The sequence below is a fragment of the Leucoraja erinacea genome, chromosome 34 (assembly GCF_028641065.1).
Source record: "Leucoraja erinacea ecotype New England chromosome 34, Leri_hhj_1, whole genome shotgun sequence".
Lineage (NCBI taxonomy): Eukaryota > Metazoa > Chordata > Chondrichthyes > Rajiformes > Rajidae > Leucoraja > Leucoraja erinaceus.
In genome coordinates, this window is record NC_073410.1 from 9,578,078 (window position 1) to 9,603,730 (window position 25,653).

A 25,653-nucleotide genomic window follows, 5' to 3' on the forward strand; every position below is an offset into this window, starting at 1 on the left:
CCCCTTGTCAGATGTACTCCTGGCTTGTTGAAAATAGGACTGAGCAAGGAAGAGAACAATTTTCTGAAAAACACTGTGAAACATGTGCATCGTGCTTACATTATAGCTAACCAAATATTTATATCATCTGGAATCTTAACTCAACTGATAACAAAGTCACAACTACTATACTATAAGTAATTTGGAATCAGGAAAACTAATAGAGCACGTTAAGTCATCTTACCCATTTAATTGACCAGCATTTGTTGTATATTGAGTTTTGGAATGATATTGAACAGGCAAGACAATCTCAGCTTGCAGTACAATTAAAACAAGTCCTGCTACAGCTCTCAATATTTGAGTTATCACTTGCCAGCAGAGGTTTATCAGGTCAGAATCTAAATCGAATGTGATCCCATGGAATTACCATTCTTCTTCTACTGGGAACCTTCTCCAGTCCTTGCCCTCAATTTCCATCCAAACCCTTTAGACAGTTATTCTGAAAAGCCACAAAGAATCAGCCATATTCCCACTGATGTGTTTCCAAGTCCCAGCACTGTCTAAAACTGGCGTCTCATGCCACCGTAACTGTATGAATGGATTATGCAGCTAATGAATGGGTCATTGAATATGGACGTCTGCTCTCCCCCAGTTGTTTATGTACCTGATAAAATGGCATTTAGGAAAAGAAAACAAGCTATACGTCAATACAAACCATTATATTTTTTTCCTCAGAATCTGGTGAAATAATAAAAACTCTTTTCGCAGTAAAATAAACAAAACAAGCATTTGTTGGAAATGTATTATGTGCAGTCCAGCTTTCCAGTTTATAATGGAAAAATCTTCCCAATGAAACATGTTCTGGTCTCCTACTGGGTCCAATAACATAAACTCAGATAGTAATAGGTTCATATTTGTTGCTTGGCTGCTTTGACCTTGGTGGAAGGAAGATTGGTGTAGAACAATGCAGTTTTAGTATTTCAGTAAACCTAAAAGAAATGCCACTACGATTGGAAGTCCTACTGATTGAAAACAACATTACTGATGGCAGCAGCTTCAATCTCACAACAATGTCCTGAAACCAATCACAGTAGCAACATCAGGAACTGATGTCAGGCAAGGATCATTTCATAAAACTTAAATGGAATGAGCCTTGATTTCTAATGCAAAATAATTAAATCTTTCAAGTGTTTTGAGGAGGAAATCAAAATGCAAACATTTTTAGCTTAATGTTTCTAAATCAGAAAAACACCTTTAATGCTTTTTCCTTCTCTTTGATTGTTTTTTTGTTATTCATTATCTTGATTTACATGGACTTCAGCATTGGCTGCATCCTATTGATTTAAAACAATTGATCTCTGGTCCTGTTTTATTTTCACAGAAACAGTTAACTTGTAATTCCTTTTTTATGGTTGGTAAGAGTCATGCAAATCTATTGCAGATGCATTCATTCTTCTTTGCACCTTATGTGACTTGCAACCAAAAATAAAAATGTAATTTGGGCAAGTAAAACTGATAAGGGAGTGTTGCGATTAGATAGAGTCGGTTCATTTGTAAACTTGAAGGAAGAGTCATCTTGGAGACATCTTGCTGCTGATCTGGGAACAAAGAGGAATATCGTCGTTATTTTTTAAATTACTTGGGTCATTTAGGAAGAAGAAATTTGATTGTGGTTCAGTGCATCACTGGAAGCCACATGTAAAACGCCTAATATTTCACTTTAATAACCAGTAACAATTTTGTGTTTTACATTCTGGTAATGTGAAGCTGAAATTGCTGTATAATTAGTTATAAAAATGAGAAAATAAGGCTAATGCGATTTTTAAGACATTTGCAGTAGCTCTGGGGACATGCATAGCAGATATGAGGTAATGTGAAGTGGAAGTGATTGCAATACAATATATTTCATCAGTGCTTTTAATTATAACTTTAACCCAAGTGCTGAAAGATATAGTTAGGTATCAGTCTGAAGAAGGGTTTTGGCCCGAAACGTTGCCTATTTCCTTCGCTCCATAGATGCTGCTGCACCCGCTGAGTTTCTCCAGCTTTTTTGTGTAACCTGCTGAAAGATATAGTTAGGAATGCTGGTTCAAGTTGACAGTATCTGTTTTTAAATGGTGCCCTCACACTGTAGTGAGTTTACATTAGCACCACATTTGGTTGTTGATGGTAGAGACTGCAGATGCTGGAATCTTGAACGTGCTAGAGGAACTAGGTGAATCAGTTAACATCCATGGAGGGAACGTCTAAGCGACATTTTGGGGCAGGATCTTTCTTCAGACTGATGGAGCAGTGGGGAGAAAGCTGTAAAATGGAGGTGAGGTAGGGAACATCTTGGCAAGTGATAGGTGGATGGAGGTGCTGGCAGATTGGTGGTGGTAGCGGAGATAGTGACAAAGACTACGGGTGGAAAGGAAACAAAAGAGTGTCTGATAAGAAAAGAAGATTGAAACATAAAGCCTGAGAAAGTGATATATGTGAACATGGGGATGGGGAAGAGCAGAGATAAAATGGAAATGAGAGACTAGGAGATGGGAGATTGGAGATTTGATTTGATTTGATTCAACTTAATTGTCATATACGAGTACAGGTACAACAAAATGCAGTTTAACATCTGGTCATAGTGCAAGATAGTAGAAATACAAATACTGGTTAACAATGTGTGGACTGTGGATGAATTAAACTGGTACATAGGCAAATAAATGTATACAAATGGGAGAGTATAAAAGATAGCTAGCGTCGGGACTGTGAGTTCAGCAGTGTAATGGTGTTATTGAAAAAGCTGTTCCTCAGCCTGCTTGTGCGGGACCTGAGGCTCCTGTACTGCCTCCCTGATGGGAAGAGGGCAAATAGTCCATGGTTAGGGTGAGAGGGATCCTTGATGATTTTCCCAGCCCGTCTCAGACACCGTTTGCGGTGGAGGGCATCCATGGCAGGGAGCGGGGAGGGGAAAGAAGAAGCCTGCACAGGGTGGAGGGATAAATATTTGTACACCTATTGGTGGGGAGCATGATTTGGTTGTAGGGGAATGTTATTTGAAATTGGAGAATTCAATGTTCATGCAGTTGGATTTTAGGAAGATGAGATGCTGTTCCTCTAGTTTGCATATGGCTTCACTCTGGCAGAGGAGGAGGCCAAGGACAAGCGGAATGGGAAGGGGAGAAATGGTTCGCAACTGCCTTTGCAGACAGCAATAGTCACCTTGTCAACACTTGGTCTCGCCAATGTAGAGGAGGCTACATTGGGAGCACCATATGCAATAGACAAGGTGGAAGAATTGCAGGTCAACTTCTGTCTCACCTAAAAGGGTTGCTGAAGTCTCTGGATGGAAGTGAGCGAGGGGTTGCAGGGACAAGTGTTGCATCTCATGTGGTTAAAGAGCACAGTGCCTGGGGAGGGGGCAGGTTGCGTGGGAAGAGATGAGTGAACCAAGGAGTTGCAGACTGAGTAGCCTCTACAGAAAGGAGAAACGGGAAGGTGTGACCGGTGGTGGGATCACTGAAGATGTCAGAGAATGAAGAGTTGGAAGCGGAGGCTGGTGCAGTGAAAGATGAGGAGCAGGGGAATTCCATCAGTGTTCCTCTGGTCAACAGGAGGCACGGCTGAAGGCTAACTCTACAGCAGCAGGTGGAAACATGTTTGCTGAAAAGGAGGGCACCTTGGATCTCTTGGAATGGAAAGCTCATCTAGGGAGCAGTTTTACCTTTCACTCCTCTTCTTTACTTATTTGTCACCCTTTTGTCTCCTTTTTACCTCTAGCCTTTGTAACTAACTTTCACCATCTTCTGACTCGCCATCACCTAATTTTCCAGGCTTTGCCCACCCTCACCTCTCTTTTAGTTTTCTCCCCCTACTACATCTGTCTGAAGTAGGGTCTTGACCCAAAACATCATCAGTCCATTCCTTCCACAGATATAAGCTGACCTGCAGAGTTCTTCCAGCACTTTTTTCCTCCTCATATTTTCTTGTTCTATTCTGAACTACTGAGGGATTTCCATAATTTCTATTCTGATTTCCCAATATATTTTGTAGGCACATGTTAGGCTAGGTTTAATGCGAATACTTTCAATATCGTTGGAGTATCAAATTACTACTGTGCACCTTATGAAGTGATCCTGTGCAAATAGATTCCACCCTCAGCTAGCAGGTTAACACTGCACCAGAGTTAGTTTACATTTGGTACAGACCACACATTATGTTCTGCGGCGGATTCTGAAGTAAGAATTCGGCATCACTACAGCCTAGAGTCATATCAAGGAAATGTATTCAATGCAGACGCCGAGTATTTCTCAGAGGTGCAATAAAAGATCTGTGACAGACGGTGGACTATTGCCAGTGGTGGCCGAGCAATAATTAACAAAGAAAACCAAATGTAGCAGCAAGTCAGAAGCCTGAAATTATCCAGCTGAGGTGATGCTGCACTTGTAATATTGTATTCATTTCTGATTAATGAGCCACAAGGGAAAGATAACATGGCCTTCTTCAATGCCAGAGGACTGAAATATAAATGGGAGTTAACAAACTTGGGTTCAGTCTCAGAAGAAGACAAATCAAAGTGAACCCTCTGCATTTTACAACACACAAACCAGAAATAATAGCTTAATCCAGAAGATAGACACAAAGAGCTGGTGTAACTCAGTGGGTCAGACAGCATTTCTGGAGAAATGAATTGGTGACGTTTCGGGTCGAGACCCATCTTCAGACTGAAGCAAGGTCTCGACCCGAAATGTCACCTATTCCTTTTCTCCAAAGACGCTGTCTGACTCGCTGAGTTACTCCAGCTTTTTTGTGTCTACGGTTTAAACCAGCATCTGCAGTTCCTTCCCACATGTTTAATCCAGAACATTGTTTCAAGTTAATTAATGGTTGCAAGAGGATGTAGATACAAATTAAAGAAATAAACAATATAAAGATTTGAATTGCCACAATGTCTTTGATATCCTTTGGTATTATGATGTTTGATGCAACTGATTAAGTATTGAAAGGAAAATCACTATTGTGATATAACAAAATCCATTGGCCAATTTGCAAGGACTGACAAACAGCAATAAGATAATAAACAGATAATTTATTTTGGTAACATTGTCTTCGGGGCTACCAGTGGTCTGGATACGAGGGTGATGCTACTTTGAAGTAGTACAACAGGATCACATGCGTCCACCCAAGAGGGTAAACAGGATTTCAGTTATACTGAAAACTGGTTGTACCCTCTAGGACTGCACCAGCAGTATCCAGATTTTTGTTTCTCATGTGTCTTGAGGTGTATGGGGTGGAGGGGTGGTGATTTTGACCTATAGTTCTACTTCAGACATTCAGATGACTGATCTCAGCAGACACCCAGACAAATTTTGGACTGATTTCAATGCGTGCTTTGGTGCATTAAAGGTAATTGGTAGGATATTGGTCACAATATCACAGATGTTCTGTTAATAAAGCAGTTGGATATTTTGATGGAGTGGTAAATTGGCTGTTTCCATGGATGCATTAGTTGAGCAGATTGGTTTCACTCTTTTGTATCACCGTCATGTGGGAAAATAGGTACACAAGATGAAAGGAAAATAAATGCATTTGTCAGTCGACAATCCAAGTGCTGTCTAATTGTGGCATCAAAGATCCAGATTTCATATCGTGTTTTGATCTGAATTAAATGAGAGATTTTGCTCCACATGATCAAGAACTGACTGACAGATTGAAATGAAGGTGTTGGAGGGCAATGTTATTGTGCACAAATGTTGTATCTGCTCTAATAATGTGTCTGATAGGCAATCAGCATTGCATAGGAAATAAGCTGATGTCGTTAGCCAGGATAGAATAGCTTGTCTGGGTTAATTTGCAAGGTCTCTCGTGTTGTAATGAAGAGGCCGAAACACAGCTGTTAGCGACACGGGTGAGAATAAAAAGTGAATGGTATGCTAACTGTAGTGCAGAAGTGTGAAATACTGTTTGAACTTGTCTTAATGCTAAGTGTAAATCCCATCAGATTAGTTCCTAGTGTCTGGTACCTTGCTAAAACAATGTCGGGTTTCGTTAGAAAGTGTGCCCTTCTGGCTCTTTAGCTTATGAAAACATCGATATTGGAAATAGCAATGTATCAATAACTTGAGTTCTTTGAAAACCAGCATGCTGGTTTTGAATTTTTAGGCCATTTATTCCAATATTTTCTTCATTCAAACTTGAATCCTGACAATATATATTTATTCCTGTGGAGTTACAATGACCTATTTCTCCTGTAGAATTGTGTTGCGTTTTCTGACCTGGGATTGTGATGGAAGATTTCATTGTGAAGATATTTGCTGGCTCTATCTATTTGTTGGTTTCTGTGGCTGTCAGGTATTTTGATGCTTCTCCATTGTTTAGTGAAGAAATGGTTAAGCAAATCAGTTTTGAAGTTACTGGTTGGGTTTGATGTAACTATCTGAAAGAAACTCGCTTCAATTATGAATAATGAATCTTTGATGAAGGCTTTCCAACTTGAAGCATTAGCCCTGTTTCTTTTTCCTCAGATGCTGACTGGCTTGCTCAATATTCCCAGCATTTTCTGTTTTTATGCATCAAATTTCCAACTACAATTTTAATTTTATGAATTTTAGTTGGAAGATAATGTGCTATTACAAGATTATATAATAACATTTGTGCATTTAAACAGGGACCATATTTTAAATGTATTTATCTTTGTTTTATTATGATGTCAATTATTCCTTGTGTCTTTTTTCACCCTTTAACTGAATTGGTGCCAGTAGAACTTGCATTTTCCATTCATCTTTTTAGACCATTTGAAAGCAAGAGGCTGAAGGGACATGGACATTGCAGGGTATAGTTCATGCAACATGGGAGCAAGTCATTTGGCCCATCATGTTCATGCTAACTAGTGGATACCCATCCGTATTAATCCCATGTTACAGCACTTGACCCATGTACCCCATTTGGGCTTCCATGCTGAGGGGATTCAAGTGCTTGTCTAGATACTTCTTAAGACTGAAGAAGAGCCGAACTCGACCCGAAACGTCACCTATCCATGTTCTCTAGAGATGCTGCCTGACCTGCTGAGTTACTCCAGCACTTTGTGTCCTTTTGCGTATTTGTGTATTAACCAGCATATGGTTATTTCTACCCACAAACCATTTATGGCGTACCCTAAAGCAATGTCCCTTATCATAACTCCAGACCCTTGAATTTTATCTACCTCATGTATGGTGGAAAATTTCCTTCAGTTTACTCTAGATTTCTCATCATGTTATGCACCTCTGTGATGTTCCCTCCTAACCTCCTGTTCCAGGGGACATAGACCTACCCAGCCTCTCCTCATAAATGTAATGTTCCATGACAGGTAACATCCTGGTGAATGTACTCTACACCCTCACCAACGCTATCTAATCTTTGCTATGGTGTGCTAACCAGAACAACACGCAGTACTCCAAATTAGATCTGACCAATCGTTTATAAAGTCAGAGCATAATCTCCCTGCTCTTGCATACAGTAGCCCGAGATGTGAAGGAGAATATCACATATGCTATCTAAACCGCATTATCTATCTGTGCTCTGCATAACTTTGGCCGTACACAAGGGACTGCTCAATAATCCCTTGACCTACTTGATTATGTATGCCCCAGCTTCATTAACCTTCTAGTAATGCATCATCTCACATTTATTAGGATTAAATACATTTAATTTACCATTTCTCAGACCATTTCACCAGCACATTGATAACCTCAAGCGACCTCCACACTATTAACAACTGCACTAATTTTCATGTCAAGTGTACTTACTGACCATGCCTCCTACATCCACATACAATTCAATCACATATATTACAAACAGCAAGGTTCCCGCTCTATTACCCATGGAACTCCACTTCCTGTAGGCATCCAATACGTACATCCATCTTTAGGGCAAGAGAGGAAACCTGATCATCTGGAGGAACCCAATGTCTGGATAGGCCACAGGGAATACATGCTAACTCCACACTGATGACCCCCAAGGTCAGGATCGAACTTGAGTCTCTGGTGCTGTGAGCCAGCAGCTCTACTCACAGTGCCACAGTGCTGCCTACTTTGGAATATCCTGAGGAGAAGTATAGAAACAAAGAAAATAGATATAGGAATAGGCCATTCAATTCTTCGAGCGAGCACTGCAAATCAATATGGTCGTGGCTGATCATCCAAAATCAGTAATCCGTTCCTGCTTTCTCCCCAAATCCCTTGATTCCGTTAGCCCGAAGAGCTACATCTAACTCGCTCTTGGATACATCGCATCGAGAAGATGCGTGATGAAACAAGTTCTTCATTCTTTCCTATAGACATGTATCTTCAAAAAAAGGCTAAGAAATAGTTGATTCCAAGCCAAAACCTTTGACTATCCGCAATTATTTTTGTTTTATGTTTTCATATTCAATCATGGTCATATTGTGAGGGTTCAGATGAAATAAGACCAGGTTAATTATTTTTGTAGGAGCCATTTATGGTTAAGTCAGTATATTATAGTCATGTCTAGATAGTTCTAGTTCTTATCTGTATGTATGCTGGTAGGCGGGATTTGCTACGTAGAGGGGTGTGTCTACATCTGGAGAGGCTAGCGCAGACACAGAGATTTAAAGTTTAATTTGCCTCGAGGGATGGTGAGGACAACAGTTTTTACCACGATCACGTTCATGTTTATGTTCACGAGATGCCACACAGAAGAAACAGTTAGTAAGAACGAAAAGTTATAAATAATTTATTTGTTTTGTACTACTTCAATAAAAGACCTATTAATTAAGAAACAACGACTGGAAGATGTGTTTTTGCTATCCGTTAGTGTGATATAGTAAACTATATCTCCTCCACATCCCTGAGTAGTAACGGTAATTAAAGGTTGGACATTGAAAAGTTAAGAAATTGGCATTTCATTTTTTTTATGAAGCTTAATAGTTATATTAATTGAAACAAAATGACACTTTCACAAGTAGTGTGATTTCATATAAACTAGTCTCCTCACCAAAAGCGGATAACTGAGAGGCAGGTCAACCACTCTTCTTGTGAAAACTATCATCATTCTGACCACTGTCCTTAAACCACTTCAGCCTGTTATTCAGAATGTTGAATAAGTTTAAAATAAAATGCACTTTCAATCTTTCTAAACTGTTTTTCGGTGGTGTCATGTAATGGAAACCTGATTGTGAAAAGAGACTCACTGTACTCTGTAATTAAAACCAATGTTAATGTTCAAATGATATTTTAAACTGTCCAAGACCATCTGCAATGAAGTGGTTAAAAGATAGTTTTGGAAAATTGAGAAATCAACAAAATGTAAATTGAGAATCAACAAACTAGAAACTACATGCACATCTTCCAGTGAACTTTAAGCGTTCATACTGTCATACCTAATCCTTTAACTTGTGAAGATGTAGCAGAATACCACTGATTTCTCATATTCTCATCTTCCCTCGTGGTCATTGATGAATACTCAGGTGCTGTTAGACCAGTTCCATTGCGTTTTTCATAAAACTACTGTCATATTAAATGAAACAAAATGAAATTTCCACAGAATGTAAATATGCGGTTATTGCATTAAAAATCATAATCATAAATATTTTTTCTCAAACTTGATTAACATGATATCACAAGCATGCAATATTTCCATTCTTATTATGAAGGGAGAGTAAAAAACGAACTTTTTAATTAATTTTTCCATACTCCCTTCACTTTTCATTTTTTACTCCTTTTTGAATACATATGAGGAATAAACAGGAGAATAATCCATTATTGTATAAGAGATCTGAAGATGTGATTAACTTACAACTTATCAGCAGAGGCCAATTATAAACTCACATGTTTGGTGATGTAAGAGAAGAGTTTAGAGGAGAGTTGCAGTCAACAATAGGTATGCAATCAATACTACTGCTGACTAGAACATTAGGTTATGCCTGTTATCACCAGTTAATATTTTCCTTGTTGATCATTTGTCTTGTGCCACTTTTACGTCTTAATCATAGTCACAAATCCCCTAGTATCCAAAAATATATTAATCTCCACATTGATGTATTCAGTCACAGTCTCCACAGCTATTTTTCAGTCAAGAATTTCAAAGAATTAACATATTCTAGGTGAAGAAATTCCTTTCCCTATTAGTTCCGAGCAGTTCTATTTTGAGACTGTTACTTATTTGTATACAGTTTAGTAAAAGTATTACTACACATAAGCACAATCTTAGTTAAGTGCAAATGTATAGGATTAGTACACTGAGACAGCATACAAGAGTTGTATGTTTTGGCACCATTTTTTATAATTCAATAATAATTTTATTATTGTATGTAGATTATGCAGCCACAGTGGTTTGACAGTGCAAGGTAGAGATATTTTAATTGTTCTGAAGTGGATTGGCTTGTCTTGGATGATGTTAGGTTTCTTTAGTGTGACCAGAGTTGCACTTTCTCATGTAGGTGAAGAGTTCTCCAACGCATTCCTGACTTACCTTGTAGATGGTGGAAATGCTTTCAGGAGTTGGGAGGTGATTATTATGGATGCCCAGGTTCTGACTGCACATTTAGTCCAGGTTTTACAGCTTACAGGTATGAGCTGCTGCTTTACAAATAGAATTAAACATAATATGACCATCAGCTAATATTTCAGATTGTGATCTTATGATGGAAAAAATAATTCAGGAAAAAAATAAATGCAGCTGAAAATAGTTGGATCTGCCATCCTTCAGACGATTTAGTGGCAACATCATTGGGCTGAGATGAATGTACAAATTGTTGTTCAATCACCTTACTTTGTGTAAGTTATGACCACAGACTAGAAAGTCTTTCACCTTGTTTCCAATTAACTTCTCCATTGAGTGCAATATCAGAGCATTTATAATTTATAGATAATTTATTAGGTATTTATGAAAATGTTTAATTCAACATTTTGTTGTGCATGGTTTATGATAAATTATTTACATACTAGGAATACTTGAATTTATAATATTAATATGCCATCAAATGTTATTAGTTAGGAATGTTAGAAGCATATTAGGAATGGTGCAGAACCCAATTATCAATTTTACATCCTTTTTATGGGGTAGATATTCTAAAGGGCGTGTACTAGTAAATAACTATTAGGAGGTCCAGTACCCACCTACAATTATCAAGAGTAATCCGGTGTCCGCTGACAACTGTCTGGATAAATCCAGTTGCCCATTGGCAGCAGTTGGGATAAATCCAGTGCCCACTGGCACCTGTTGGGAGAAATCCAGTGCCCACTTGCAACCATCGAGATACACCCAGTGCCTACTTACAATTATCTAATGGAATCCAGTGCCTACTAATGACTGTCAGGAGTGCCCCAGTAAAGAGACAGCAACAGAAGAGCAGAAATATTGCTCGAGAAAGAAGGAAATATTTTACTGGCGTATAGCATCTGCAGATTCAATTGGCATCAGAACTGAAAGGAGAACCAACTGAAAGAACAATCTAGCTTGTCATTTTATCAAATTGTTCAATTAAATTATTTTAAAATCTATGTGATCTATAACATCTATGTAAAATCTCAGTTCTTGTGATAAATAGTTCACTGAATGTAGGGATCATCTCATTCAGTATAGAATATAAATTCTAAAATTATCACATTGAATAAAAAGTACAGAGCAATAAAGAAAACAAGCCATCACGGCAGCCACTGACCTGCTGCCACTCAGTTTCACTATGTGACCGTGTCCCCTCTTGTATTGTTGTCTGTGATTATTGCATTCCAGCCAACGGGTGATATTTCTTCTATCAGTGTGAAATCTGGAGAATTGAGTGCCGGAACTGAGGCTTTGGTCTGACTGACAACCGCTTACTTTTTATGTAGAAAACAGAGGTAGAATTGATCAAAGAATTGTGCCACCAAAACTTTATTTGGACACCCTTCAGAGTCATGGTGAAGTTTAACTTCGGAAATTCATCTCCTGTTAATGAAGTCACAGATGGCTATTAATGAATAAATAATGAGTCATGGTCTCATTCTGGGAATGACATGATATTAAGCATTTGAATGCTGAGAAATTGGTTGACTGTTTACCAATGATGAATTGGAAAGAAAATGGATCACTTACCAAACCAAAACGGTGTGACTGTTCCTATAAATACAATCTCAAAGAGTTAAATAACTGCTCAGATTTGATGGTGGATGTGAAGGAGAGTTGTGAGGAGGGTGCAGATGTGGGCAGATTAAGCTGGTGGACAGGAATGTGCAGATAGAATATATATAGTGGATAAATGTGAAATAATGCAATTTGAGAAGAATTTAAAAAAAACAAGCTTAATGCTTTTCCAATGACTACTAATCCAGCAAATGCCTTGGTGTACAGGCTTCCTAGCTTGAATAAGCTGCCCTTTGAGGCAAAATTGATTAAAATTGACCTGTGGTCAAGTTTATCGGAATGAAACTATACTTTGAACTGTACAAAGAGATTTTTAGTACCTCACTCTTTTAGTATTCAGTGCATCATTAACAGTTTCAAGCTGCGTTAAAACAATAACAAATCGCTTCAATGAGCAGATTACAGACGTGTGAAATGCGAGGCTAAATCTTCTTCGTTAACAGAGTACTAGTGCATTTTAATATTTGCAATGCAGAAGGATTGCATCCGTCCTATCATGTCAGCCAATGGAAAAGGATCCGTCCAGCTTTCAGCAGTAGGCCCCTGTAGATCGCAGTTCTTTTGTACATCCAATTGTGTGTGCTAACGGTATCTGCCTCAGATGCTACACTTTGGATGGAAACATTTTTCTTCATCTTATTCTATGTCAAATGATTCCTCGGTTAAGAAAAATTGATCCCTCTGACTTTTATGTCGCCCTTAATGCTTTATTTGTCTGAATTAAGTAAGTCTTAACTTCCTTTGTTCCAAAGAAACAAGCTTATCAATTCTTTCCTCAAGGCTTCAAGTTCTGAGTGTTGCCAAAAAAGTCTTGTAAATCTGCTATGCACCCTTTTGTCCATATTTCCTGCAAAACAGAGAGCAAAAATACATGCAACGTTCAAGTTATGACCAAAGTAATATTACCACTGAGGTAACAGGCCTTTTCTCAGTAGACTTGTTTGTTTAAGACTAATTATTGTGATGATTGTACTCATTATGATGTTGGGAGAGTTTTTTTGTTTATTTGCGCCTCCTGACTACAAGGTAGACAAAAATGCTGGAGAAACTCAGCGGGTGAGGCAGCATCTATGGAGCGAAGGAAATGTCCCAAAACGTTGCCTATTTCCTTCGCTCCATAGATGCTGCCTCACTCGCTGAGTTTCTCCAGCATTTTTGTCTACCTTCGATTTTCCAGCATCTGCAGTTCCTTCTTAAACAACCTCCTGACTACAGTTTACATTAGTTTATTGTCACATGTACAAATGTACAGTGAAAATCTTTTTGTTTCCAGTCAGTGGAAAAACTATATTTGAGTACAATTGAGCCGTCCACAGTGTACAGATACAGGATAAACGAGTAACATTTAGTGCAATATAAAGTTCAGTAAAGTTCAAATAGTGCACAAACTCCAATGAGGCGGTTGGTAGCGTAGAACTACTCTATAGTTGGTGATAGGATGGTTCAGTTGCCTACTTGAAGATCATTTGCCTTCTTTCTTGTATCATTTTGGATAATTTGACTTGTATGCAACGAACCTGGCCTTCACCTGTGAATGCACTTCATGGTTCATCCATAATATCCGCTTGGGGAACACTTGGATTGTCGTCTTCAACATGCACGCCTTTATGCTCCATGATCCAATGTTTTTCTCATGCACTACCAAAATGACTTGTTTGTGCAGACAAGCACCAATAGTCAGGATCGAACCCTGATCTCTGGCGTTGTAAACGCAACGCTACCGCCGTGCCGCCCAAGATTTGGTATCATAGTTATCTCTAAGATTTGGGACTTGGAGTTGTGCATTTGTATAATATGGTATATTGGTGTATAATATAGTTATATGATATATTATATAATAAGATATATTGGTTCTTTTGCTGTATTTTGTTTATGCTCCTTTGCCCGAGGGTACAGACACACATCATGCTGCCTGCTCTCTGCAAATGTTCAACAGCAGTTTCATGATGATGGGTTCAGCTAAGGACACAGACTCTGGTTTCCCAGAACAAAAGTCAAGATTCTGAAAGGAAGCTAGCAATTTATATTCAGTGCAGGAAGGAACTGCAGATGCTGGTTTAAACTGAAGATAGACAGAGAAGGAATGGGTGACGTTTCGGGTCGCAGTCTGAAGAAGGGTCTCAACCCGAAATGTCATCCATTTCATCTCTCCAGAGATGCTGCCTGTCCCGCTGTGCTACTCCAGATTTTTGAATTAATATTCAGTTTCGGTTTTCAGTTTTTAAAAAGGTATGTTAACACCAATTTTCATATATAATTTTGGGTTCCTTTGAACCATGCCATGTGACTGCTGATATTTCAAACTTGAATTTTTCATGAGTTTAGTTGATCTATTTATGCAAATATATATTTTTTAAAGCTCTTTTATAGGGTCCTTTCATGTGAAATGAACAGGTCACAGACAGCAATGACTGCCTGAAATTGAAATGTTAGATGAATGTCTCCTTTTCTTAGGAGGCTCGACAACTAACAACTGATGCCTCTTTAGTGTAATTAGAGAGAAATTAATTGGTGTGTGTGGCTAAGTACCAATTATTACAGTTTACTGACTTTTAGACTTTAGTTTCCCAACTAAAATCTATTTTTAATGAGGCCTTTGGATTTATTAAAGTCAGCTGTCAGCGCAAGAGGTGACTGATCTCATACGTTTGGAGGTGCATCTTGTCTTTGCATCCAAATATCTGCAATCCAACTTAATTTCATTGGGCCCAACACGGCATTTATAGAAGCGAAGGAATTTTGGATAGACACAAAAAAGCTGGAATGACTCAGCGGGTCAGACAGCATCTCTGGAGAAAAGAAATAAGTGACGTTTCTAGTCGAGACCCTTCTTCAGATCTGAAGAAGGGTCTCGACCTGAAACGTCACCTTTTCCTTTTCTCCAGAGATGCTGTCTGAACCACTGGGTTACTCCAGCTTTTTTTGTGTCTATCTTTGGTTTAAACCAGCATCTGTAGTTCCTTCCTGCACAGAAGGATTTTTGGAATTTGATGCTATAGGTGATAGCCTGACGCATAAAACTGAAATTAGGAATTTTAGCTCAACATTTTTATTTCACATTGGCCTGTAGTTCAGGTATATTATTTTGGATATGAATAATATACTGAATGGTGTATGTTCTCCAGAGATGCTGTCTGACTTGCTGAGTTACTCTAGCACTTTGTGTCCTTTTGTGTAAACCAGCATCTGCAGAGCCTTGTTTTTACATATTATTTTATACTTAATTTTGATTAATCCTGGAACTCCAACTGAAAAAAGAAAAGCAAAATATTATGTAGTCATATCCCTGATATTAAAATTTTGATCATGTTGACAAAGTAAACTTATTAATATATACAGGCAAATTTACTTTTGTGAAATGCTGCTTGCTGAACACAGACTTGACAAACTGTGTTTCAATTCTTTACAAGCCTTTGCTGAACTGCTTACAGCAATGAGGAGCTATACAATTAAGTCCATGATCATTGCAGATTTAAAAGCATCACTCTACACCACATTATTTGGTCCTTAAATAAGACAGGAAAGTAAGAGTTTGAAGTGTATTCTCAGAACTAATTTTGGGAGGGGTGAATTGGCATGGGACCTCAGTCCTGGAAATGTGTGCATACATTTGCCTATCCTGAGATAGCCAGCTTCCTGCCCTTCAATACTGCTATTTCTTGAATGTTGTCTTTACTTGGGATGTTTACTCATGGATTAGCAGCATGGTCCAGCACAGCACTGGGTTACTTCCAGTGACACCCAAATGCCTCTCAGAAAAGCTATCAATGCTAAACTTGGTCTAAACTTCAAATGCTCTTCCAGAAAAGATTTATCTATTGGCCTGACACCTTCCTGTAACTTCAATGGGATTTATTTTCCAAAAATATAACCCGTTTTTTTTAAATCACACACTTAAAATGCAACTAAATACATTGATGAATTGCTGTCTTACCAACTGGCCTCTGATTAGACTGCATCTGAGATGCTGTTTTGGTATCACTATCATGGAGGTATTTTAAAGATTGCTCTCATAATTGATTATTGGATGAAAAGTCTAAACTTTGAGGAGAGGTTAAATCAAATAGATCTTTATTTTTTGGTATTTATCAATTAGTGCTGTGCTCACCGAAACATCTATAAGGGTTTGATTGAATGGATTGTGAGAAGTTCTTACCTCGGCTGGAAGTCAAGAACAATTCGCAGTTTCAGGATAAAGGTTTAGCCATTTAATACTGAGATCTCTTCAATCTGAACCTTGTAATTCCTTTTGAATTCACTGCCTTGAGGTTCAGTCAAGTAAGAGATCAATATTGTGTAGAATCCTAATATAGAGCTTGATTTAAAAGATTTGTCATGATCTTTTTAAATGGCAGAGGGGACCCAAGGGGCTGTTTGAGGAGCTCCTTTTTTTATGGTCTTGTTTTGATTTACAGGTCCAGATATAGGAGCATATGCTCTTTTATGCTGACACATACTGTCTGGGTTGCCACTGCCTTCTCATGTGAGGCACAGGAGGAATCCCTAATCCAATGGATGGGAACATTGATCTTGAAAAGATTTCTATGAATATGGGTTCAGTCACTTTCTGGAAAGATAACAACTCAGTATGCTATAGTGGTGCCTTGGTCTGTAACTTCATTAAAAAAAAGATAATAATTGTGATTTGCTTGAATACTTTAAATGATCATCGTTGACAAACTATGTTTATTGATAGTGTCATTGGTATGAGAGGAATATCACTGTAAAAATGATATTATTTTGTTTGGTTCTGTGCAAAAATTGTGTTTTCGTTACCTGCTACGATGTGACTCCAGTTGTTCACAGAGCTGGACGAGACACAGAGCTAAGTCAGCAATGAACCTAATAATACGAATACACAAATATATGCAGATGCTGGAATCTTGAGCAAAAAACAAAGCATTTGAGGAACTCAGCAAGTCAGGCAGCATCCATGGAGGGAAATAAACAGACAATGTTTTGGGTCAAAACCCCTTTTCAGACTGGAAAAGGATCTGAAGAAGGATTTTGCCCCGAAAGGTCATCTGTCCATTTCCTTCCACAGATGTTGCCTGACTTGCTGAAATCTGCCAGCACTTAATATTTGCTCAATAATACAGGTACTTTACTTCCATTTTGATATCAGTTTATTCACATACACGCATACAGCAGATTAAGTTCCCTTTGTCTGATATGCGATTGCTAAGACCAGTTGCAGCGATCCATTTATTTCAGCACAGGCTGAATGGACATGGGCTAAAAAAAAGAAAAATTGTTCTCCCAGATCAATGCATATGTAAGTCAGGCAGAGTAACCTTGCTATGCATCTATACATTTGTCTTTAAGTTTGTCTGTAACGTCTCAATCACTATTTATCTGTACCTGTATTCATTTTTTCAGAATGGTGATGGTTCCTCTGTAAATGACTTCATAGCTATAGGCTCACCAACGCAAGAACAAGCTGAGACTATAAACACAACAGATAAGGTAAACTTTTCATGTTTTTGTCAGTCTGTATTGTTTTACAAATAGAACTATGCATTTGAGCACAATTTATATCAATATGCAATTGAAAGCTCATGAAAATAAATGTAAAATATTCTAAGACGTTGAATTTAAAGTTTTGGAACCTATTTTGGCATAATTAATCATTGCAAGTCCTAACACAATAGCTTGATGTTAGCCTTTACAAAAACTACTTTGAGACATGTTTCTATATAATGGATGCTAAAATGGTGGCACAGTAGCACATCATCCCATCTCCATTGACCCAGATTCAATCATAACCAAGGCATTTTCTTTTGTGATTTTTTTTGAGCACCCTCTGGCCACTTGCATTTCTTCCCTCATCAAAAATTATCTCAAGTGTAGGTAAGTGTGGAAAAAAACCAAAGGGGAGTTTATGGATGCGCAAGAGAATATGTTACAGGATTTCAGGTAAAAATGAGTGGAAATGGGACAGATGGGGCTGCCATGTTGGGAGCAATGAAGAGACTGAAAGGCCACCTCCTATGTGTAGTTTAGTTTTGAGATACAGCGGGGAAACATGCCCTTCGGCCCACCAAGTCCGCACCGACCAGCGATCTCCGCATATTAACACCACCCTACACACACAAGGGATAATTTTACATTTTATACCAAGCCAATCAACCAACAAACCTGTACGTCTTTGGAGCGTGGGAGGATACTGAAGATCTTGGAGAAAACCCACGCAGATCACGGGGAGAATGTACAAAGTCCATACAGACAAGCGCCCGTAGTCAGGATCAAATCCGGGTCTCTGGCGCTTTAAGGCAGTAGCTATATCCCTGCGCCACCATGCTGCCATGTTATTATAAGTAAGTAAATATAAATAGTTGTGCAGTATGTTCCATGCAGCTTTGAATTTCTACATGATTCTACAACTGAAGTCCTCGAATTTTCATAGGTTTCATTTTCAATGAACAATTTTTTGGAATAACCAGCTGAAAATTACAGCTAGGATTTGAGGAATATAACTGATGCATTGATTTATTAGCAGCTAGCTGAATTAAATAGCTGTTGAAATTTGTTGTCCAGAAGGTCTTTATGACAACATTTCTTCTGTTTCATTAAATAATAATTTGAAACAATCTCAATAGATTCTTTCGGGAGATAATAAAGGCAAAAGACCATCCATCATAAGGAAATTGAATTAAGAGTTCAATTGGGCACTAAATTGGATGAAGAAATTCTTATTTAAAGTATAGAGGTTGTTGTTTTGAGTACATTACTTTTTCTTGTTTTATTTATAACTTTTCACTCTCAGCTGAGGTTTTTATGATCACCCTTAATGAGTTAGTCACAGTCCTTCAGTTATATGTTCTGGTTGCTTAGTGTTCTTCCCTATGTTGATGGCTTCATTTTTCAGATCAGTAATCCAGAGCCCTGTTTGGTGGCTCCATCATTGCTGGCTATAAACTCCAGTCAAGGAAGATTATATGAGCTTTGTCATTGCATTACCATAGCAACAACTGATTGGGATGACTCAGGATCCTTTCTTACTTTAGCCATTCTCTACAGGTTTTGAAGATCTATATACATAATGACTCAAATAATGCAATCTTTGAACATTCATCTATTTAAAGATATTTAATTGTTGTGGTTACTTCTTACCTTCAAAACATTTTTTTTGGTGGGCTGGTAGAATGTAACTGGGCCACCTGAATATTCAAAGAGACAGTTCAGCCATTCGGATATAAATCTAATACTTGATCCTTAAATGGAGCTTGTTCTGTAACAGGGACTCCAGCTCTGCCAAATCCTATAGCCTGAAAATCCATTGCTTCTTGATACTCGGTTCTGGCTGTTTACAATGTAGATGCGTTCTGGCTGCCTGGGTGTAGCGTAAACATTGCAGCTCCATTTATATTAAGTGCTTTGGAACGCTTTGCTTTGTTAAAAATGCTTTTACAAATGCAAATTGTTCTTGTTACACTGGAATTGTTTCCATTTGGACTTTTTCAGATTGACTCCCAGTATTTACACTTCAAAATCTAGTTTACATTTCCCAGTGGAAGATTTGTAGATTTTGTAAAGCCGTCTCTGAATTTGAGATAGGGGAGCTAGATTTAGAAGCTTACGAGACTCTGAGATCCAGCTGCAGGCCAAGGTCCCATGGAATTTGAGCTAAAACAAAGCCAAAATACAAGTAGCTTAGGCTAACCGCTGAAAGGAAATTTACTGAGAAACGGTGTCGCACTGCTCACAGCCTCAGCAGCTGTGGAACAATGCAACTGATGTGTATTTGTTTTTTCAAAGCTGCTAAAGACCGCAACTGGCCAGCTTTTATTGATTTATGTGCTGTTTTTCCAGAGGGACTGGATTTGTGTAATTTAGCATTTTTAAAATTCATGATTATTATTGTCAACGATTAGCAAAGTCAAAGGAAAGTGACAATCCACAGATTTCCAAACGTCCTCATGCTATGCCTCCTGACCATGTTGTCAAATGTTCACCACCTTGGGTCTGATATTATTATTTCAATACTATTCCTAAAAAAATCAGTAGAACAACAATTGAATGATAGCATAAGGTCATAATGAATAGGAGTAGAATTAAGCCATTTGGCCCATCGTCTACTCCACCATTCTATCATGGCTGATCTATCTCTCCCTCCTAACTCCATTCTCCTGCTTTCTCCCCATAACCTCTGACACCCATACTAATCAAGAATCTATCTGTCTCTGCCTCAGCATCATTAAAACAACTAAGTAGTAGAGAGAAATTCATAAACCATTGCTCTAAAAACTGAATTCACTCATGCTAACTGCTCTATCCTGGCCTTCTCTCTTCCCACTGGAACAGGTTCCATTTACTTTGTACCTTCCTGAAAACTCACAGTAAGAACGTCAGCCCATTGATGACCGATATAAACCAACAATATAAGCTGAAGACATGTAAACAAGATTGAGGTAGTCATTCTAAGGTAGTCTTACGAAATAAGCCAGTCCTTCCAATTCCACTTGCCCACCAACCTTTTCACCTTCTCCCAAACCTCATCCCCACAGCAGCAATTATTTCACTGTGCTGGAAAGGGAATTAAAAGAAAACAACCTTGGTCATTTTTGAGGGAGTATTTCTGGGTAATTACATTCCTCTTTCCAACCTCAGCAAATGAGTTCCATTCCAAGAAGTCTTCTTGACCCAGAGATACATTAATCAACATTAGCTACTAATTATATACTTATAGTAGGTTCCTCCAGCACAGTTTCCTTTTAAAGGTTTGCATTGCGTCTGTAGTCAGTGTATGGACCAACAAATAAATAAAGCAGCCCTCAGCAGAATCGAAAGCAACTCATCACTTAACCACTTCTCTTAATGAATTTAATGCAGATGATTGAAATGCATGCTTGCAGTCTACTCCATTGTCTAACTAGCAAAAAAATGTCAAAGTAACCTGCTGGAAAATAATTTCCAAAACAAATGTCTGTTTACAGTTTTGCAATGTTAAACTGCATTCCTAAGTTCTCTCCTCAAGTAAGTAGTGTTGCAAGTGTATTTTCTTATTGACAATTAAAACAAAATACTAGAGCTAAATACTAAGAAAAATTACATTTTTGCATAGATATTTTGTGCACAGTTGATGCATAAGATTATTTCTTAATACATTGTTCCAATTTTCACATTGCAAATGATTATGCATTCCAAATGTAATATATAAAAATTATAGTGGTGTTCATATTAAGAGGAAAAGGTTGAAAACTCTTTTCCTTTGACTAATGCTGTGCCTCAGATCGGTGTTGGGCCCATTGCTGTTAGTGGTTCATCTCAACTATTTGAATGTGAATGTGAGTGATGATTAATACATTTGCAGATCACACTAAAGTGGGCAGTATTGTAGATGGTGAAGATGGTTATCAAAAATTACAGCAGGATTTTTGATCAGCCGGGTAAGTGGGCTGAGGAATGGTTAATGGAGTTTAAAGCAGATTAGGACAACATGTTGCATTTTGGGAAGAAACACCAGGACAGGACCTTCATAGTGAATGGCAGGGTCTTGGGAAGTGTCGTGGTGCAGAGAGCTCTAGAAATTTAGGTACATAGTTCCCTGAAATTGGTTTCATAGGGGGTCAAGGTGGATTTCAGTATATTGGCCTTCATCAGCCAGAGTATTGAGAGATGTTATGTTACAATTATAGAAGACGTTGGTGAGGCTGCATTTGAAGAATTGTGCTGCCTTAAGAAATTGTGGACAATTTTGTCTATATTATGTCGAATTTACTTAAAAAAAATAAAATTTACTGCTGCTAGTTTTGCTGCTAGTTTAGGAACTATGAGAACTGTCATTGTGAAAATTGGGAATGTAATTATAATACAAAGGAGTTCATATTAGTGTGTTATGCCAATTAGATTCAACTTATATGTTCTAATTGAGTTCATTAAAAAAATCACGTTACCCTTAAGAATCTCACAAAGTGTCGAAAATTGAAATGGATAATTATGCTGCAGAGCAACATATAAATAAATTATGTTAATTAGACTTAATTTGCATATTCAAAATTGTTTCTCGTTCTTTAACGTATGAAAGGCATTCTGAAGTGGCATATGATATTATTAAAACCACATGTTTGAGAAGTAAAATACCAACTGCTGTTCTGAATTCTTTCTGCAGTGCGGTGGGATGGTCAAAGTTGTTTTCTTTGATCTGGCTGGATTACCTGTGATGTAACCTGTAAACTGGTGTTCTTGTGCTAACGGCTTTCAATTTGACAGCGGTATACTATTATATCATGATTCCCAACAGAAGAATTTGATTTGTGCATAGGTGCAGTATGCTTCATGAGCAGTGTTTGAGAAGTAAAATACCAACTGCTGTTCTGAATTCTTTCTGCAGTGCGGTGGGATGGTCAAAGTTGTTTTCTTTGATCTGGCTGGATTACCTGTGATGTAACCTGTAAACTAGTGTTCTTGTGCTAACGGCTTTCAATTTGACAGCGGTATACTATTATATCATGATTCCCAACAGAAGAATTTGATTTGTGCATAGGTGCAGTATGCTTCATGAGCAGTGAAATATCTACATGCGCAATAGTTTGGTATGATGTGGTTTGTGCTGCAAACTTGCTGTGGGCAAAGTTCATAATTGGGATTTGAAAGAGGGAAGAAATTAGGATCCACTCAGCCAGAGGCATTTTCTGCAAAAAGGTTACAAAACAGCATCTGCAAAATTGTCAGTAGGTTGGTTCCCTTCCTCTTTTACAGGTTAAGGGACTTTCAGTATTTGAACTCTGTAGATGTGAGATAGGACACTAGAAGGTGGCCTGCTTAACTGCTTTTGATTTTTGCCTTTTGCCTATTTCAGATCATAGATTTAAGCTCTATCCAGAGATAACTATATTACCAATACTCTCTTAAAGCACCTGTCCCACTGTACAAGATAATTCACGAGTTCTCCCAAGTTTTCCGCTGTTTCAAACTCGGAGAATGTCCGTAGCGGGTCCGTAGGATTTCGTAGATGTCTCGTAGCGGCTCGTACGAGTAAAAAGTAACAATTTATTTCATCACGAGTATTTTTTTACTCGTGGACATTTTTCATATGGATGAAAAAACGTCACGAGTTTACCGGATGTCCTGAGTACCTACTGTTAGCATTACGAGTCGCTACGAGACATCCACGAATTCCTACGGACCCACTATGGACATTCTCTTAGTTTGAATCGGGGGAAAACTTGGGAGAACTCGTGAATTACCTCGTACAGTGGGGCAGGGGCTTAACGCTTAATTGTACCTTCTTAGGTATCACAGTTCTGGTGAGGACTTGTTATATTGAGGGCTGAGAAAAACAAACAGTATAAAGGTAATCGAAAAGTAGGACTTTGGAGACCAGATAGGATAGTGAGTTTGAAGTATGTATGCGTAATTGGGAAGAGTGTGATGAAACAACGGTGCAGCAGTTCCTGCTGCTGTTGTAATGCTCCAGCTACTTGGATTCAATCCTGACTTTGGTGGCTGTCTGTGTGGAGTTTTCACGTTCATCTTAATACTGTATTAGATTCCCTGAATGCTCTGGTTCCACTCACATCCCAAAGGCATTCAAGTTGTTAGGTTAATTGGCTACTTTAAATTGCCCTTAATATAGGTTAATGCAGGCAGGACGCAGGAAATGTTGATGAGCTGGTGAGAGAATAGCTTACTAGGAAATTTGAGGGAGAGAGATTAATGGGATTGCTACGTGAAATGACTTGGACTTGCTTGGCAGAAAGGCAGCCTTCTTTGTTGGAAGGAAATATGAATATGAGAAAAGTATACGGATGAAATTCAAGAATATCTCCTTGAAATTAATGACTTTCATATTGCAATTGCTGTTATTACACCAAAGGTTCAAGGGTTGATAAATACAAAGAAAACAAGTTGATCTCTTTGTAAGGGCAGCTGTTAGTTTTGAGTAGATATGCAATAAATATCCAGATTCTTTCCACCAAGAATTAGTGAGCTATTTATTTGTTGTTGGCCCATTGTGTTTCTTGTAAATAATATTGACATTATTTTATTAGAAGTGAGGGAGAGTGCCTTGAGCAATATGACTTGCGTGAACTTCTTCCCAATTCAGAGGAATTTGAAGTGGTCTGCTATTCTTAGTTCTATTTCTATTAAAGTAGTTAAGAGATCATTAAAATCTGGAAAAGCAATGAAGAGCTTTTATTAAAGGAAAGTAGTGGAGTGTGAGACAAAGCAAAAGTGTGAGGGAAAGTGGAAAATAAACAAAAAAAAAGCAATGTGTGGAATTGTCATTATATCCAGAGCAAATCATGCCACTTGGAAAAGCTGCTTTCTATTTAGTTCTTTAGTAACTTGTCAGTTTCTTTGTTGAACTAAATTAAGGCGCATGTTGCAATCAAAAGCGCTTGAACAATTGGTTGGGAAGAATGCCAAACTGTTAGAAAAACGACAAAGGCAATATAAAGCTTGGGTTTAAGAGTGAAATATTCCGCTTGTGCCTGTTTCACTTTTCTCACTTTTTTCTCTTTACATTCAACAAAATTTTCCTTGCTCCAAACTTTGTATGGGAGAAAATGTAAATAGTGACATTAGTCATCTTTTCAGAGTGACAATTTTGTCTTCTGCTGGTATCCTGTATAAGACTATTGATGCTGTAGTTTTGGCACTGTTCAATTACTACTGGCCTTTGGGACTGAATGTTGGATTAGGATTCACTACAGTGTTTCTATCTAATTGGAGTAAATGAACCGATTTAATATTACTAAAAAATAATCAAACATTCTATGACATCAACCGAACCACCACAGGAATATAAATAGGTTTTCTTATTAGTAATGTTACTCAAATAATGAACATAAGATTTTTTAAGGTTCAATAATATATATAGTTAGCAGATGTTTTCTGCACAATTCGACAGCAGTAAAATATGTAGTTTGGTGCTACCCTTAGTATATATCTATTGGATATTTATTGTACATAAACCAATTTCTATGCTCTTGCTGAGCAGGGTACAGGAAGGAAGCACATTGCTTCAGATTAATCAGAAATTTCTCTCTGATGCATGTCTCTGATGTATGGTAGCACATAAGATCTTACTCTGGAAAGATGAAATCAATGGGACAGAGCGCCACATGCACTTGATTAATTCAACCTCAAACTATAGAAATTATGATGCAAAAGGAGGCATTTATGATGTTTTGGGGCTGGACATAGGTTTAAGGTGAGAGGGGAAATATTTAATAGGCACCCGAGGAGCAACCTTATCGCTCAGATGGTGATGAGTATGTGAAACAAGCTGCTGAGGAGATAGTTGAGGCAGGTACTATAACAACATTTAAAATACTTTTGGACGGATACATGAATAGGAAAGGTTTATAGGAATATGGGCCAAACGTGGGCAGATGCGACCAGTAAGGGCATTTTGGTTGGTACGGGCAAGTTGGGCCAAAGGGCTTGTTTCCATGCTATGATTCTATGATTCTATGTGCAGAATTCACTATTCTAATCTTCTTATTTCATGCACCAGCAGAGAAGGGCAATGATCCTGTCCAGAATTGGTTATAAAGAAGAGTGACAATGACCCAGTGGCATCAGATTGTTTATTCCTCCCCATGTGTTGATATTCCACTTGGC

At 38.1% G+C, this 25,653-nt stretch overlaps 1 protein-coding gene across 3 annotated transcripts in view; it reads left to right on the forward strand.

Moving 5' to 3' along the window:
• The window catches only part of LOC129712985 (serine-rich coiled-coil domain-containing protein 2-like), a 336,356-nt gene that overhangs the window by 210,115 nt on the left and 100,588 nt on the right, over window positions 1-25,653 (forward strand). For all 3 annotated transcript variants that reach the window (XM_055661816.1, XM_055661817.1, XM_055661818.1), the window contains exon 8: window positions 17,461-17,547. In XM_055661816.1, the coding sequence (XP_055517791.1) occupies window positions 17,461-17,547 (87 nt within the window). The remainder of the gene's footprint in view (window positions 1-17,460; window positions 17,548-25,653) is intronic.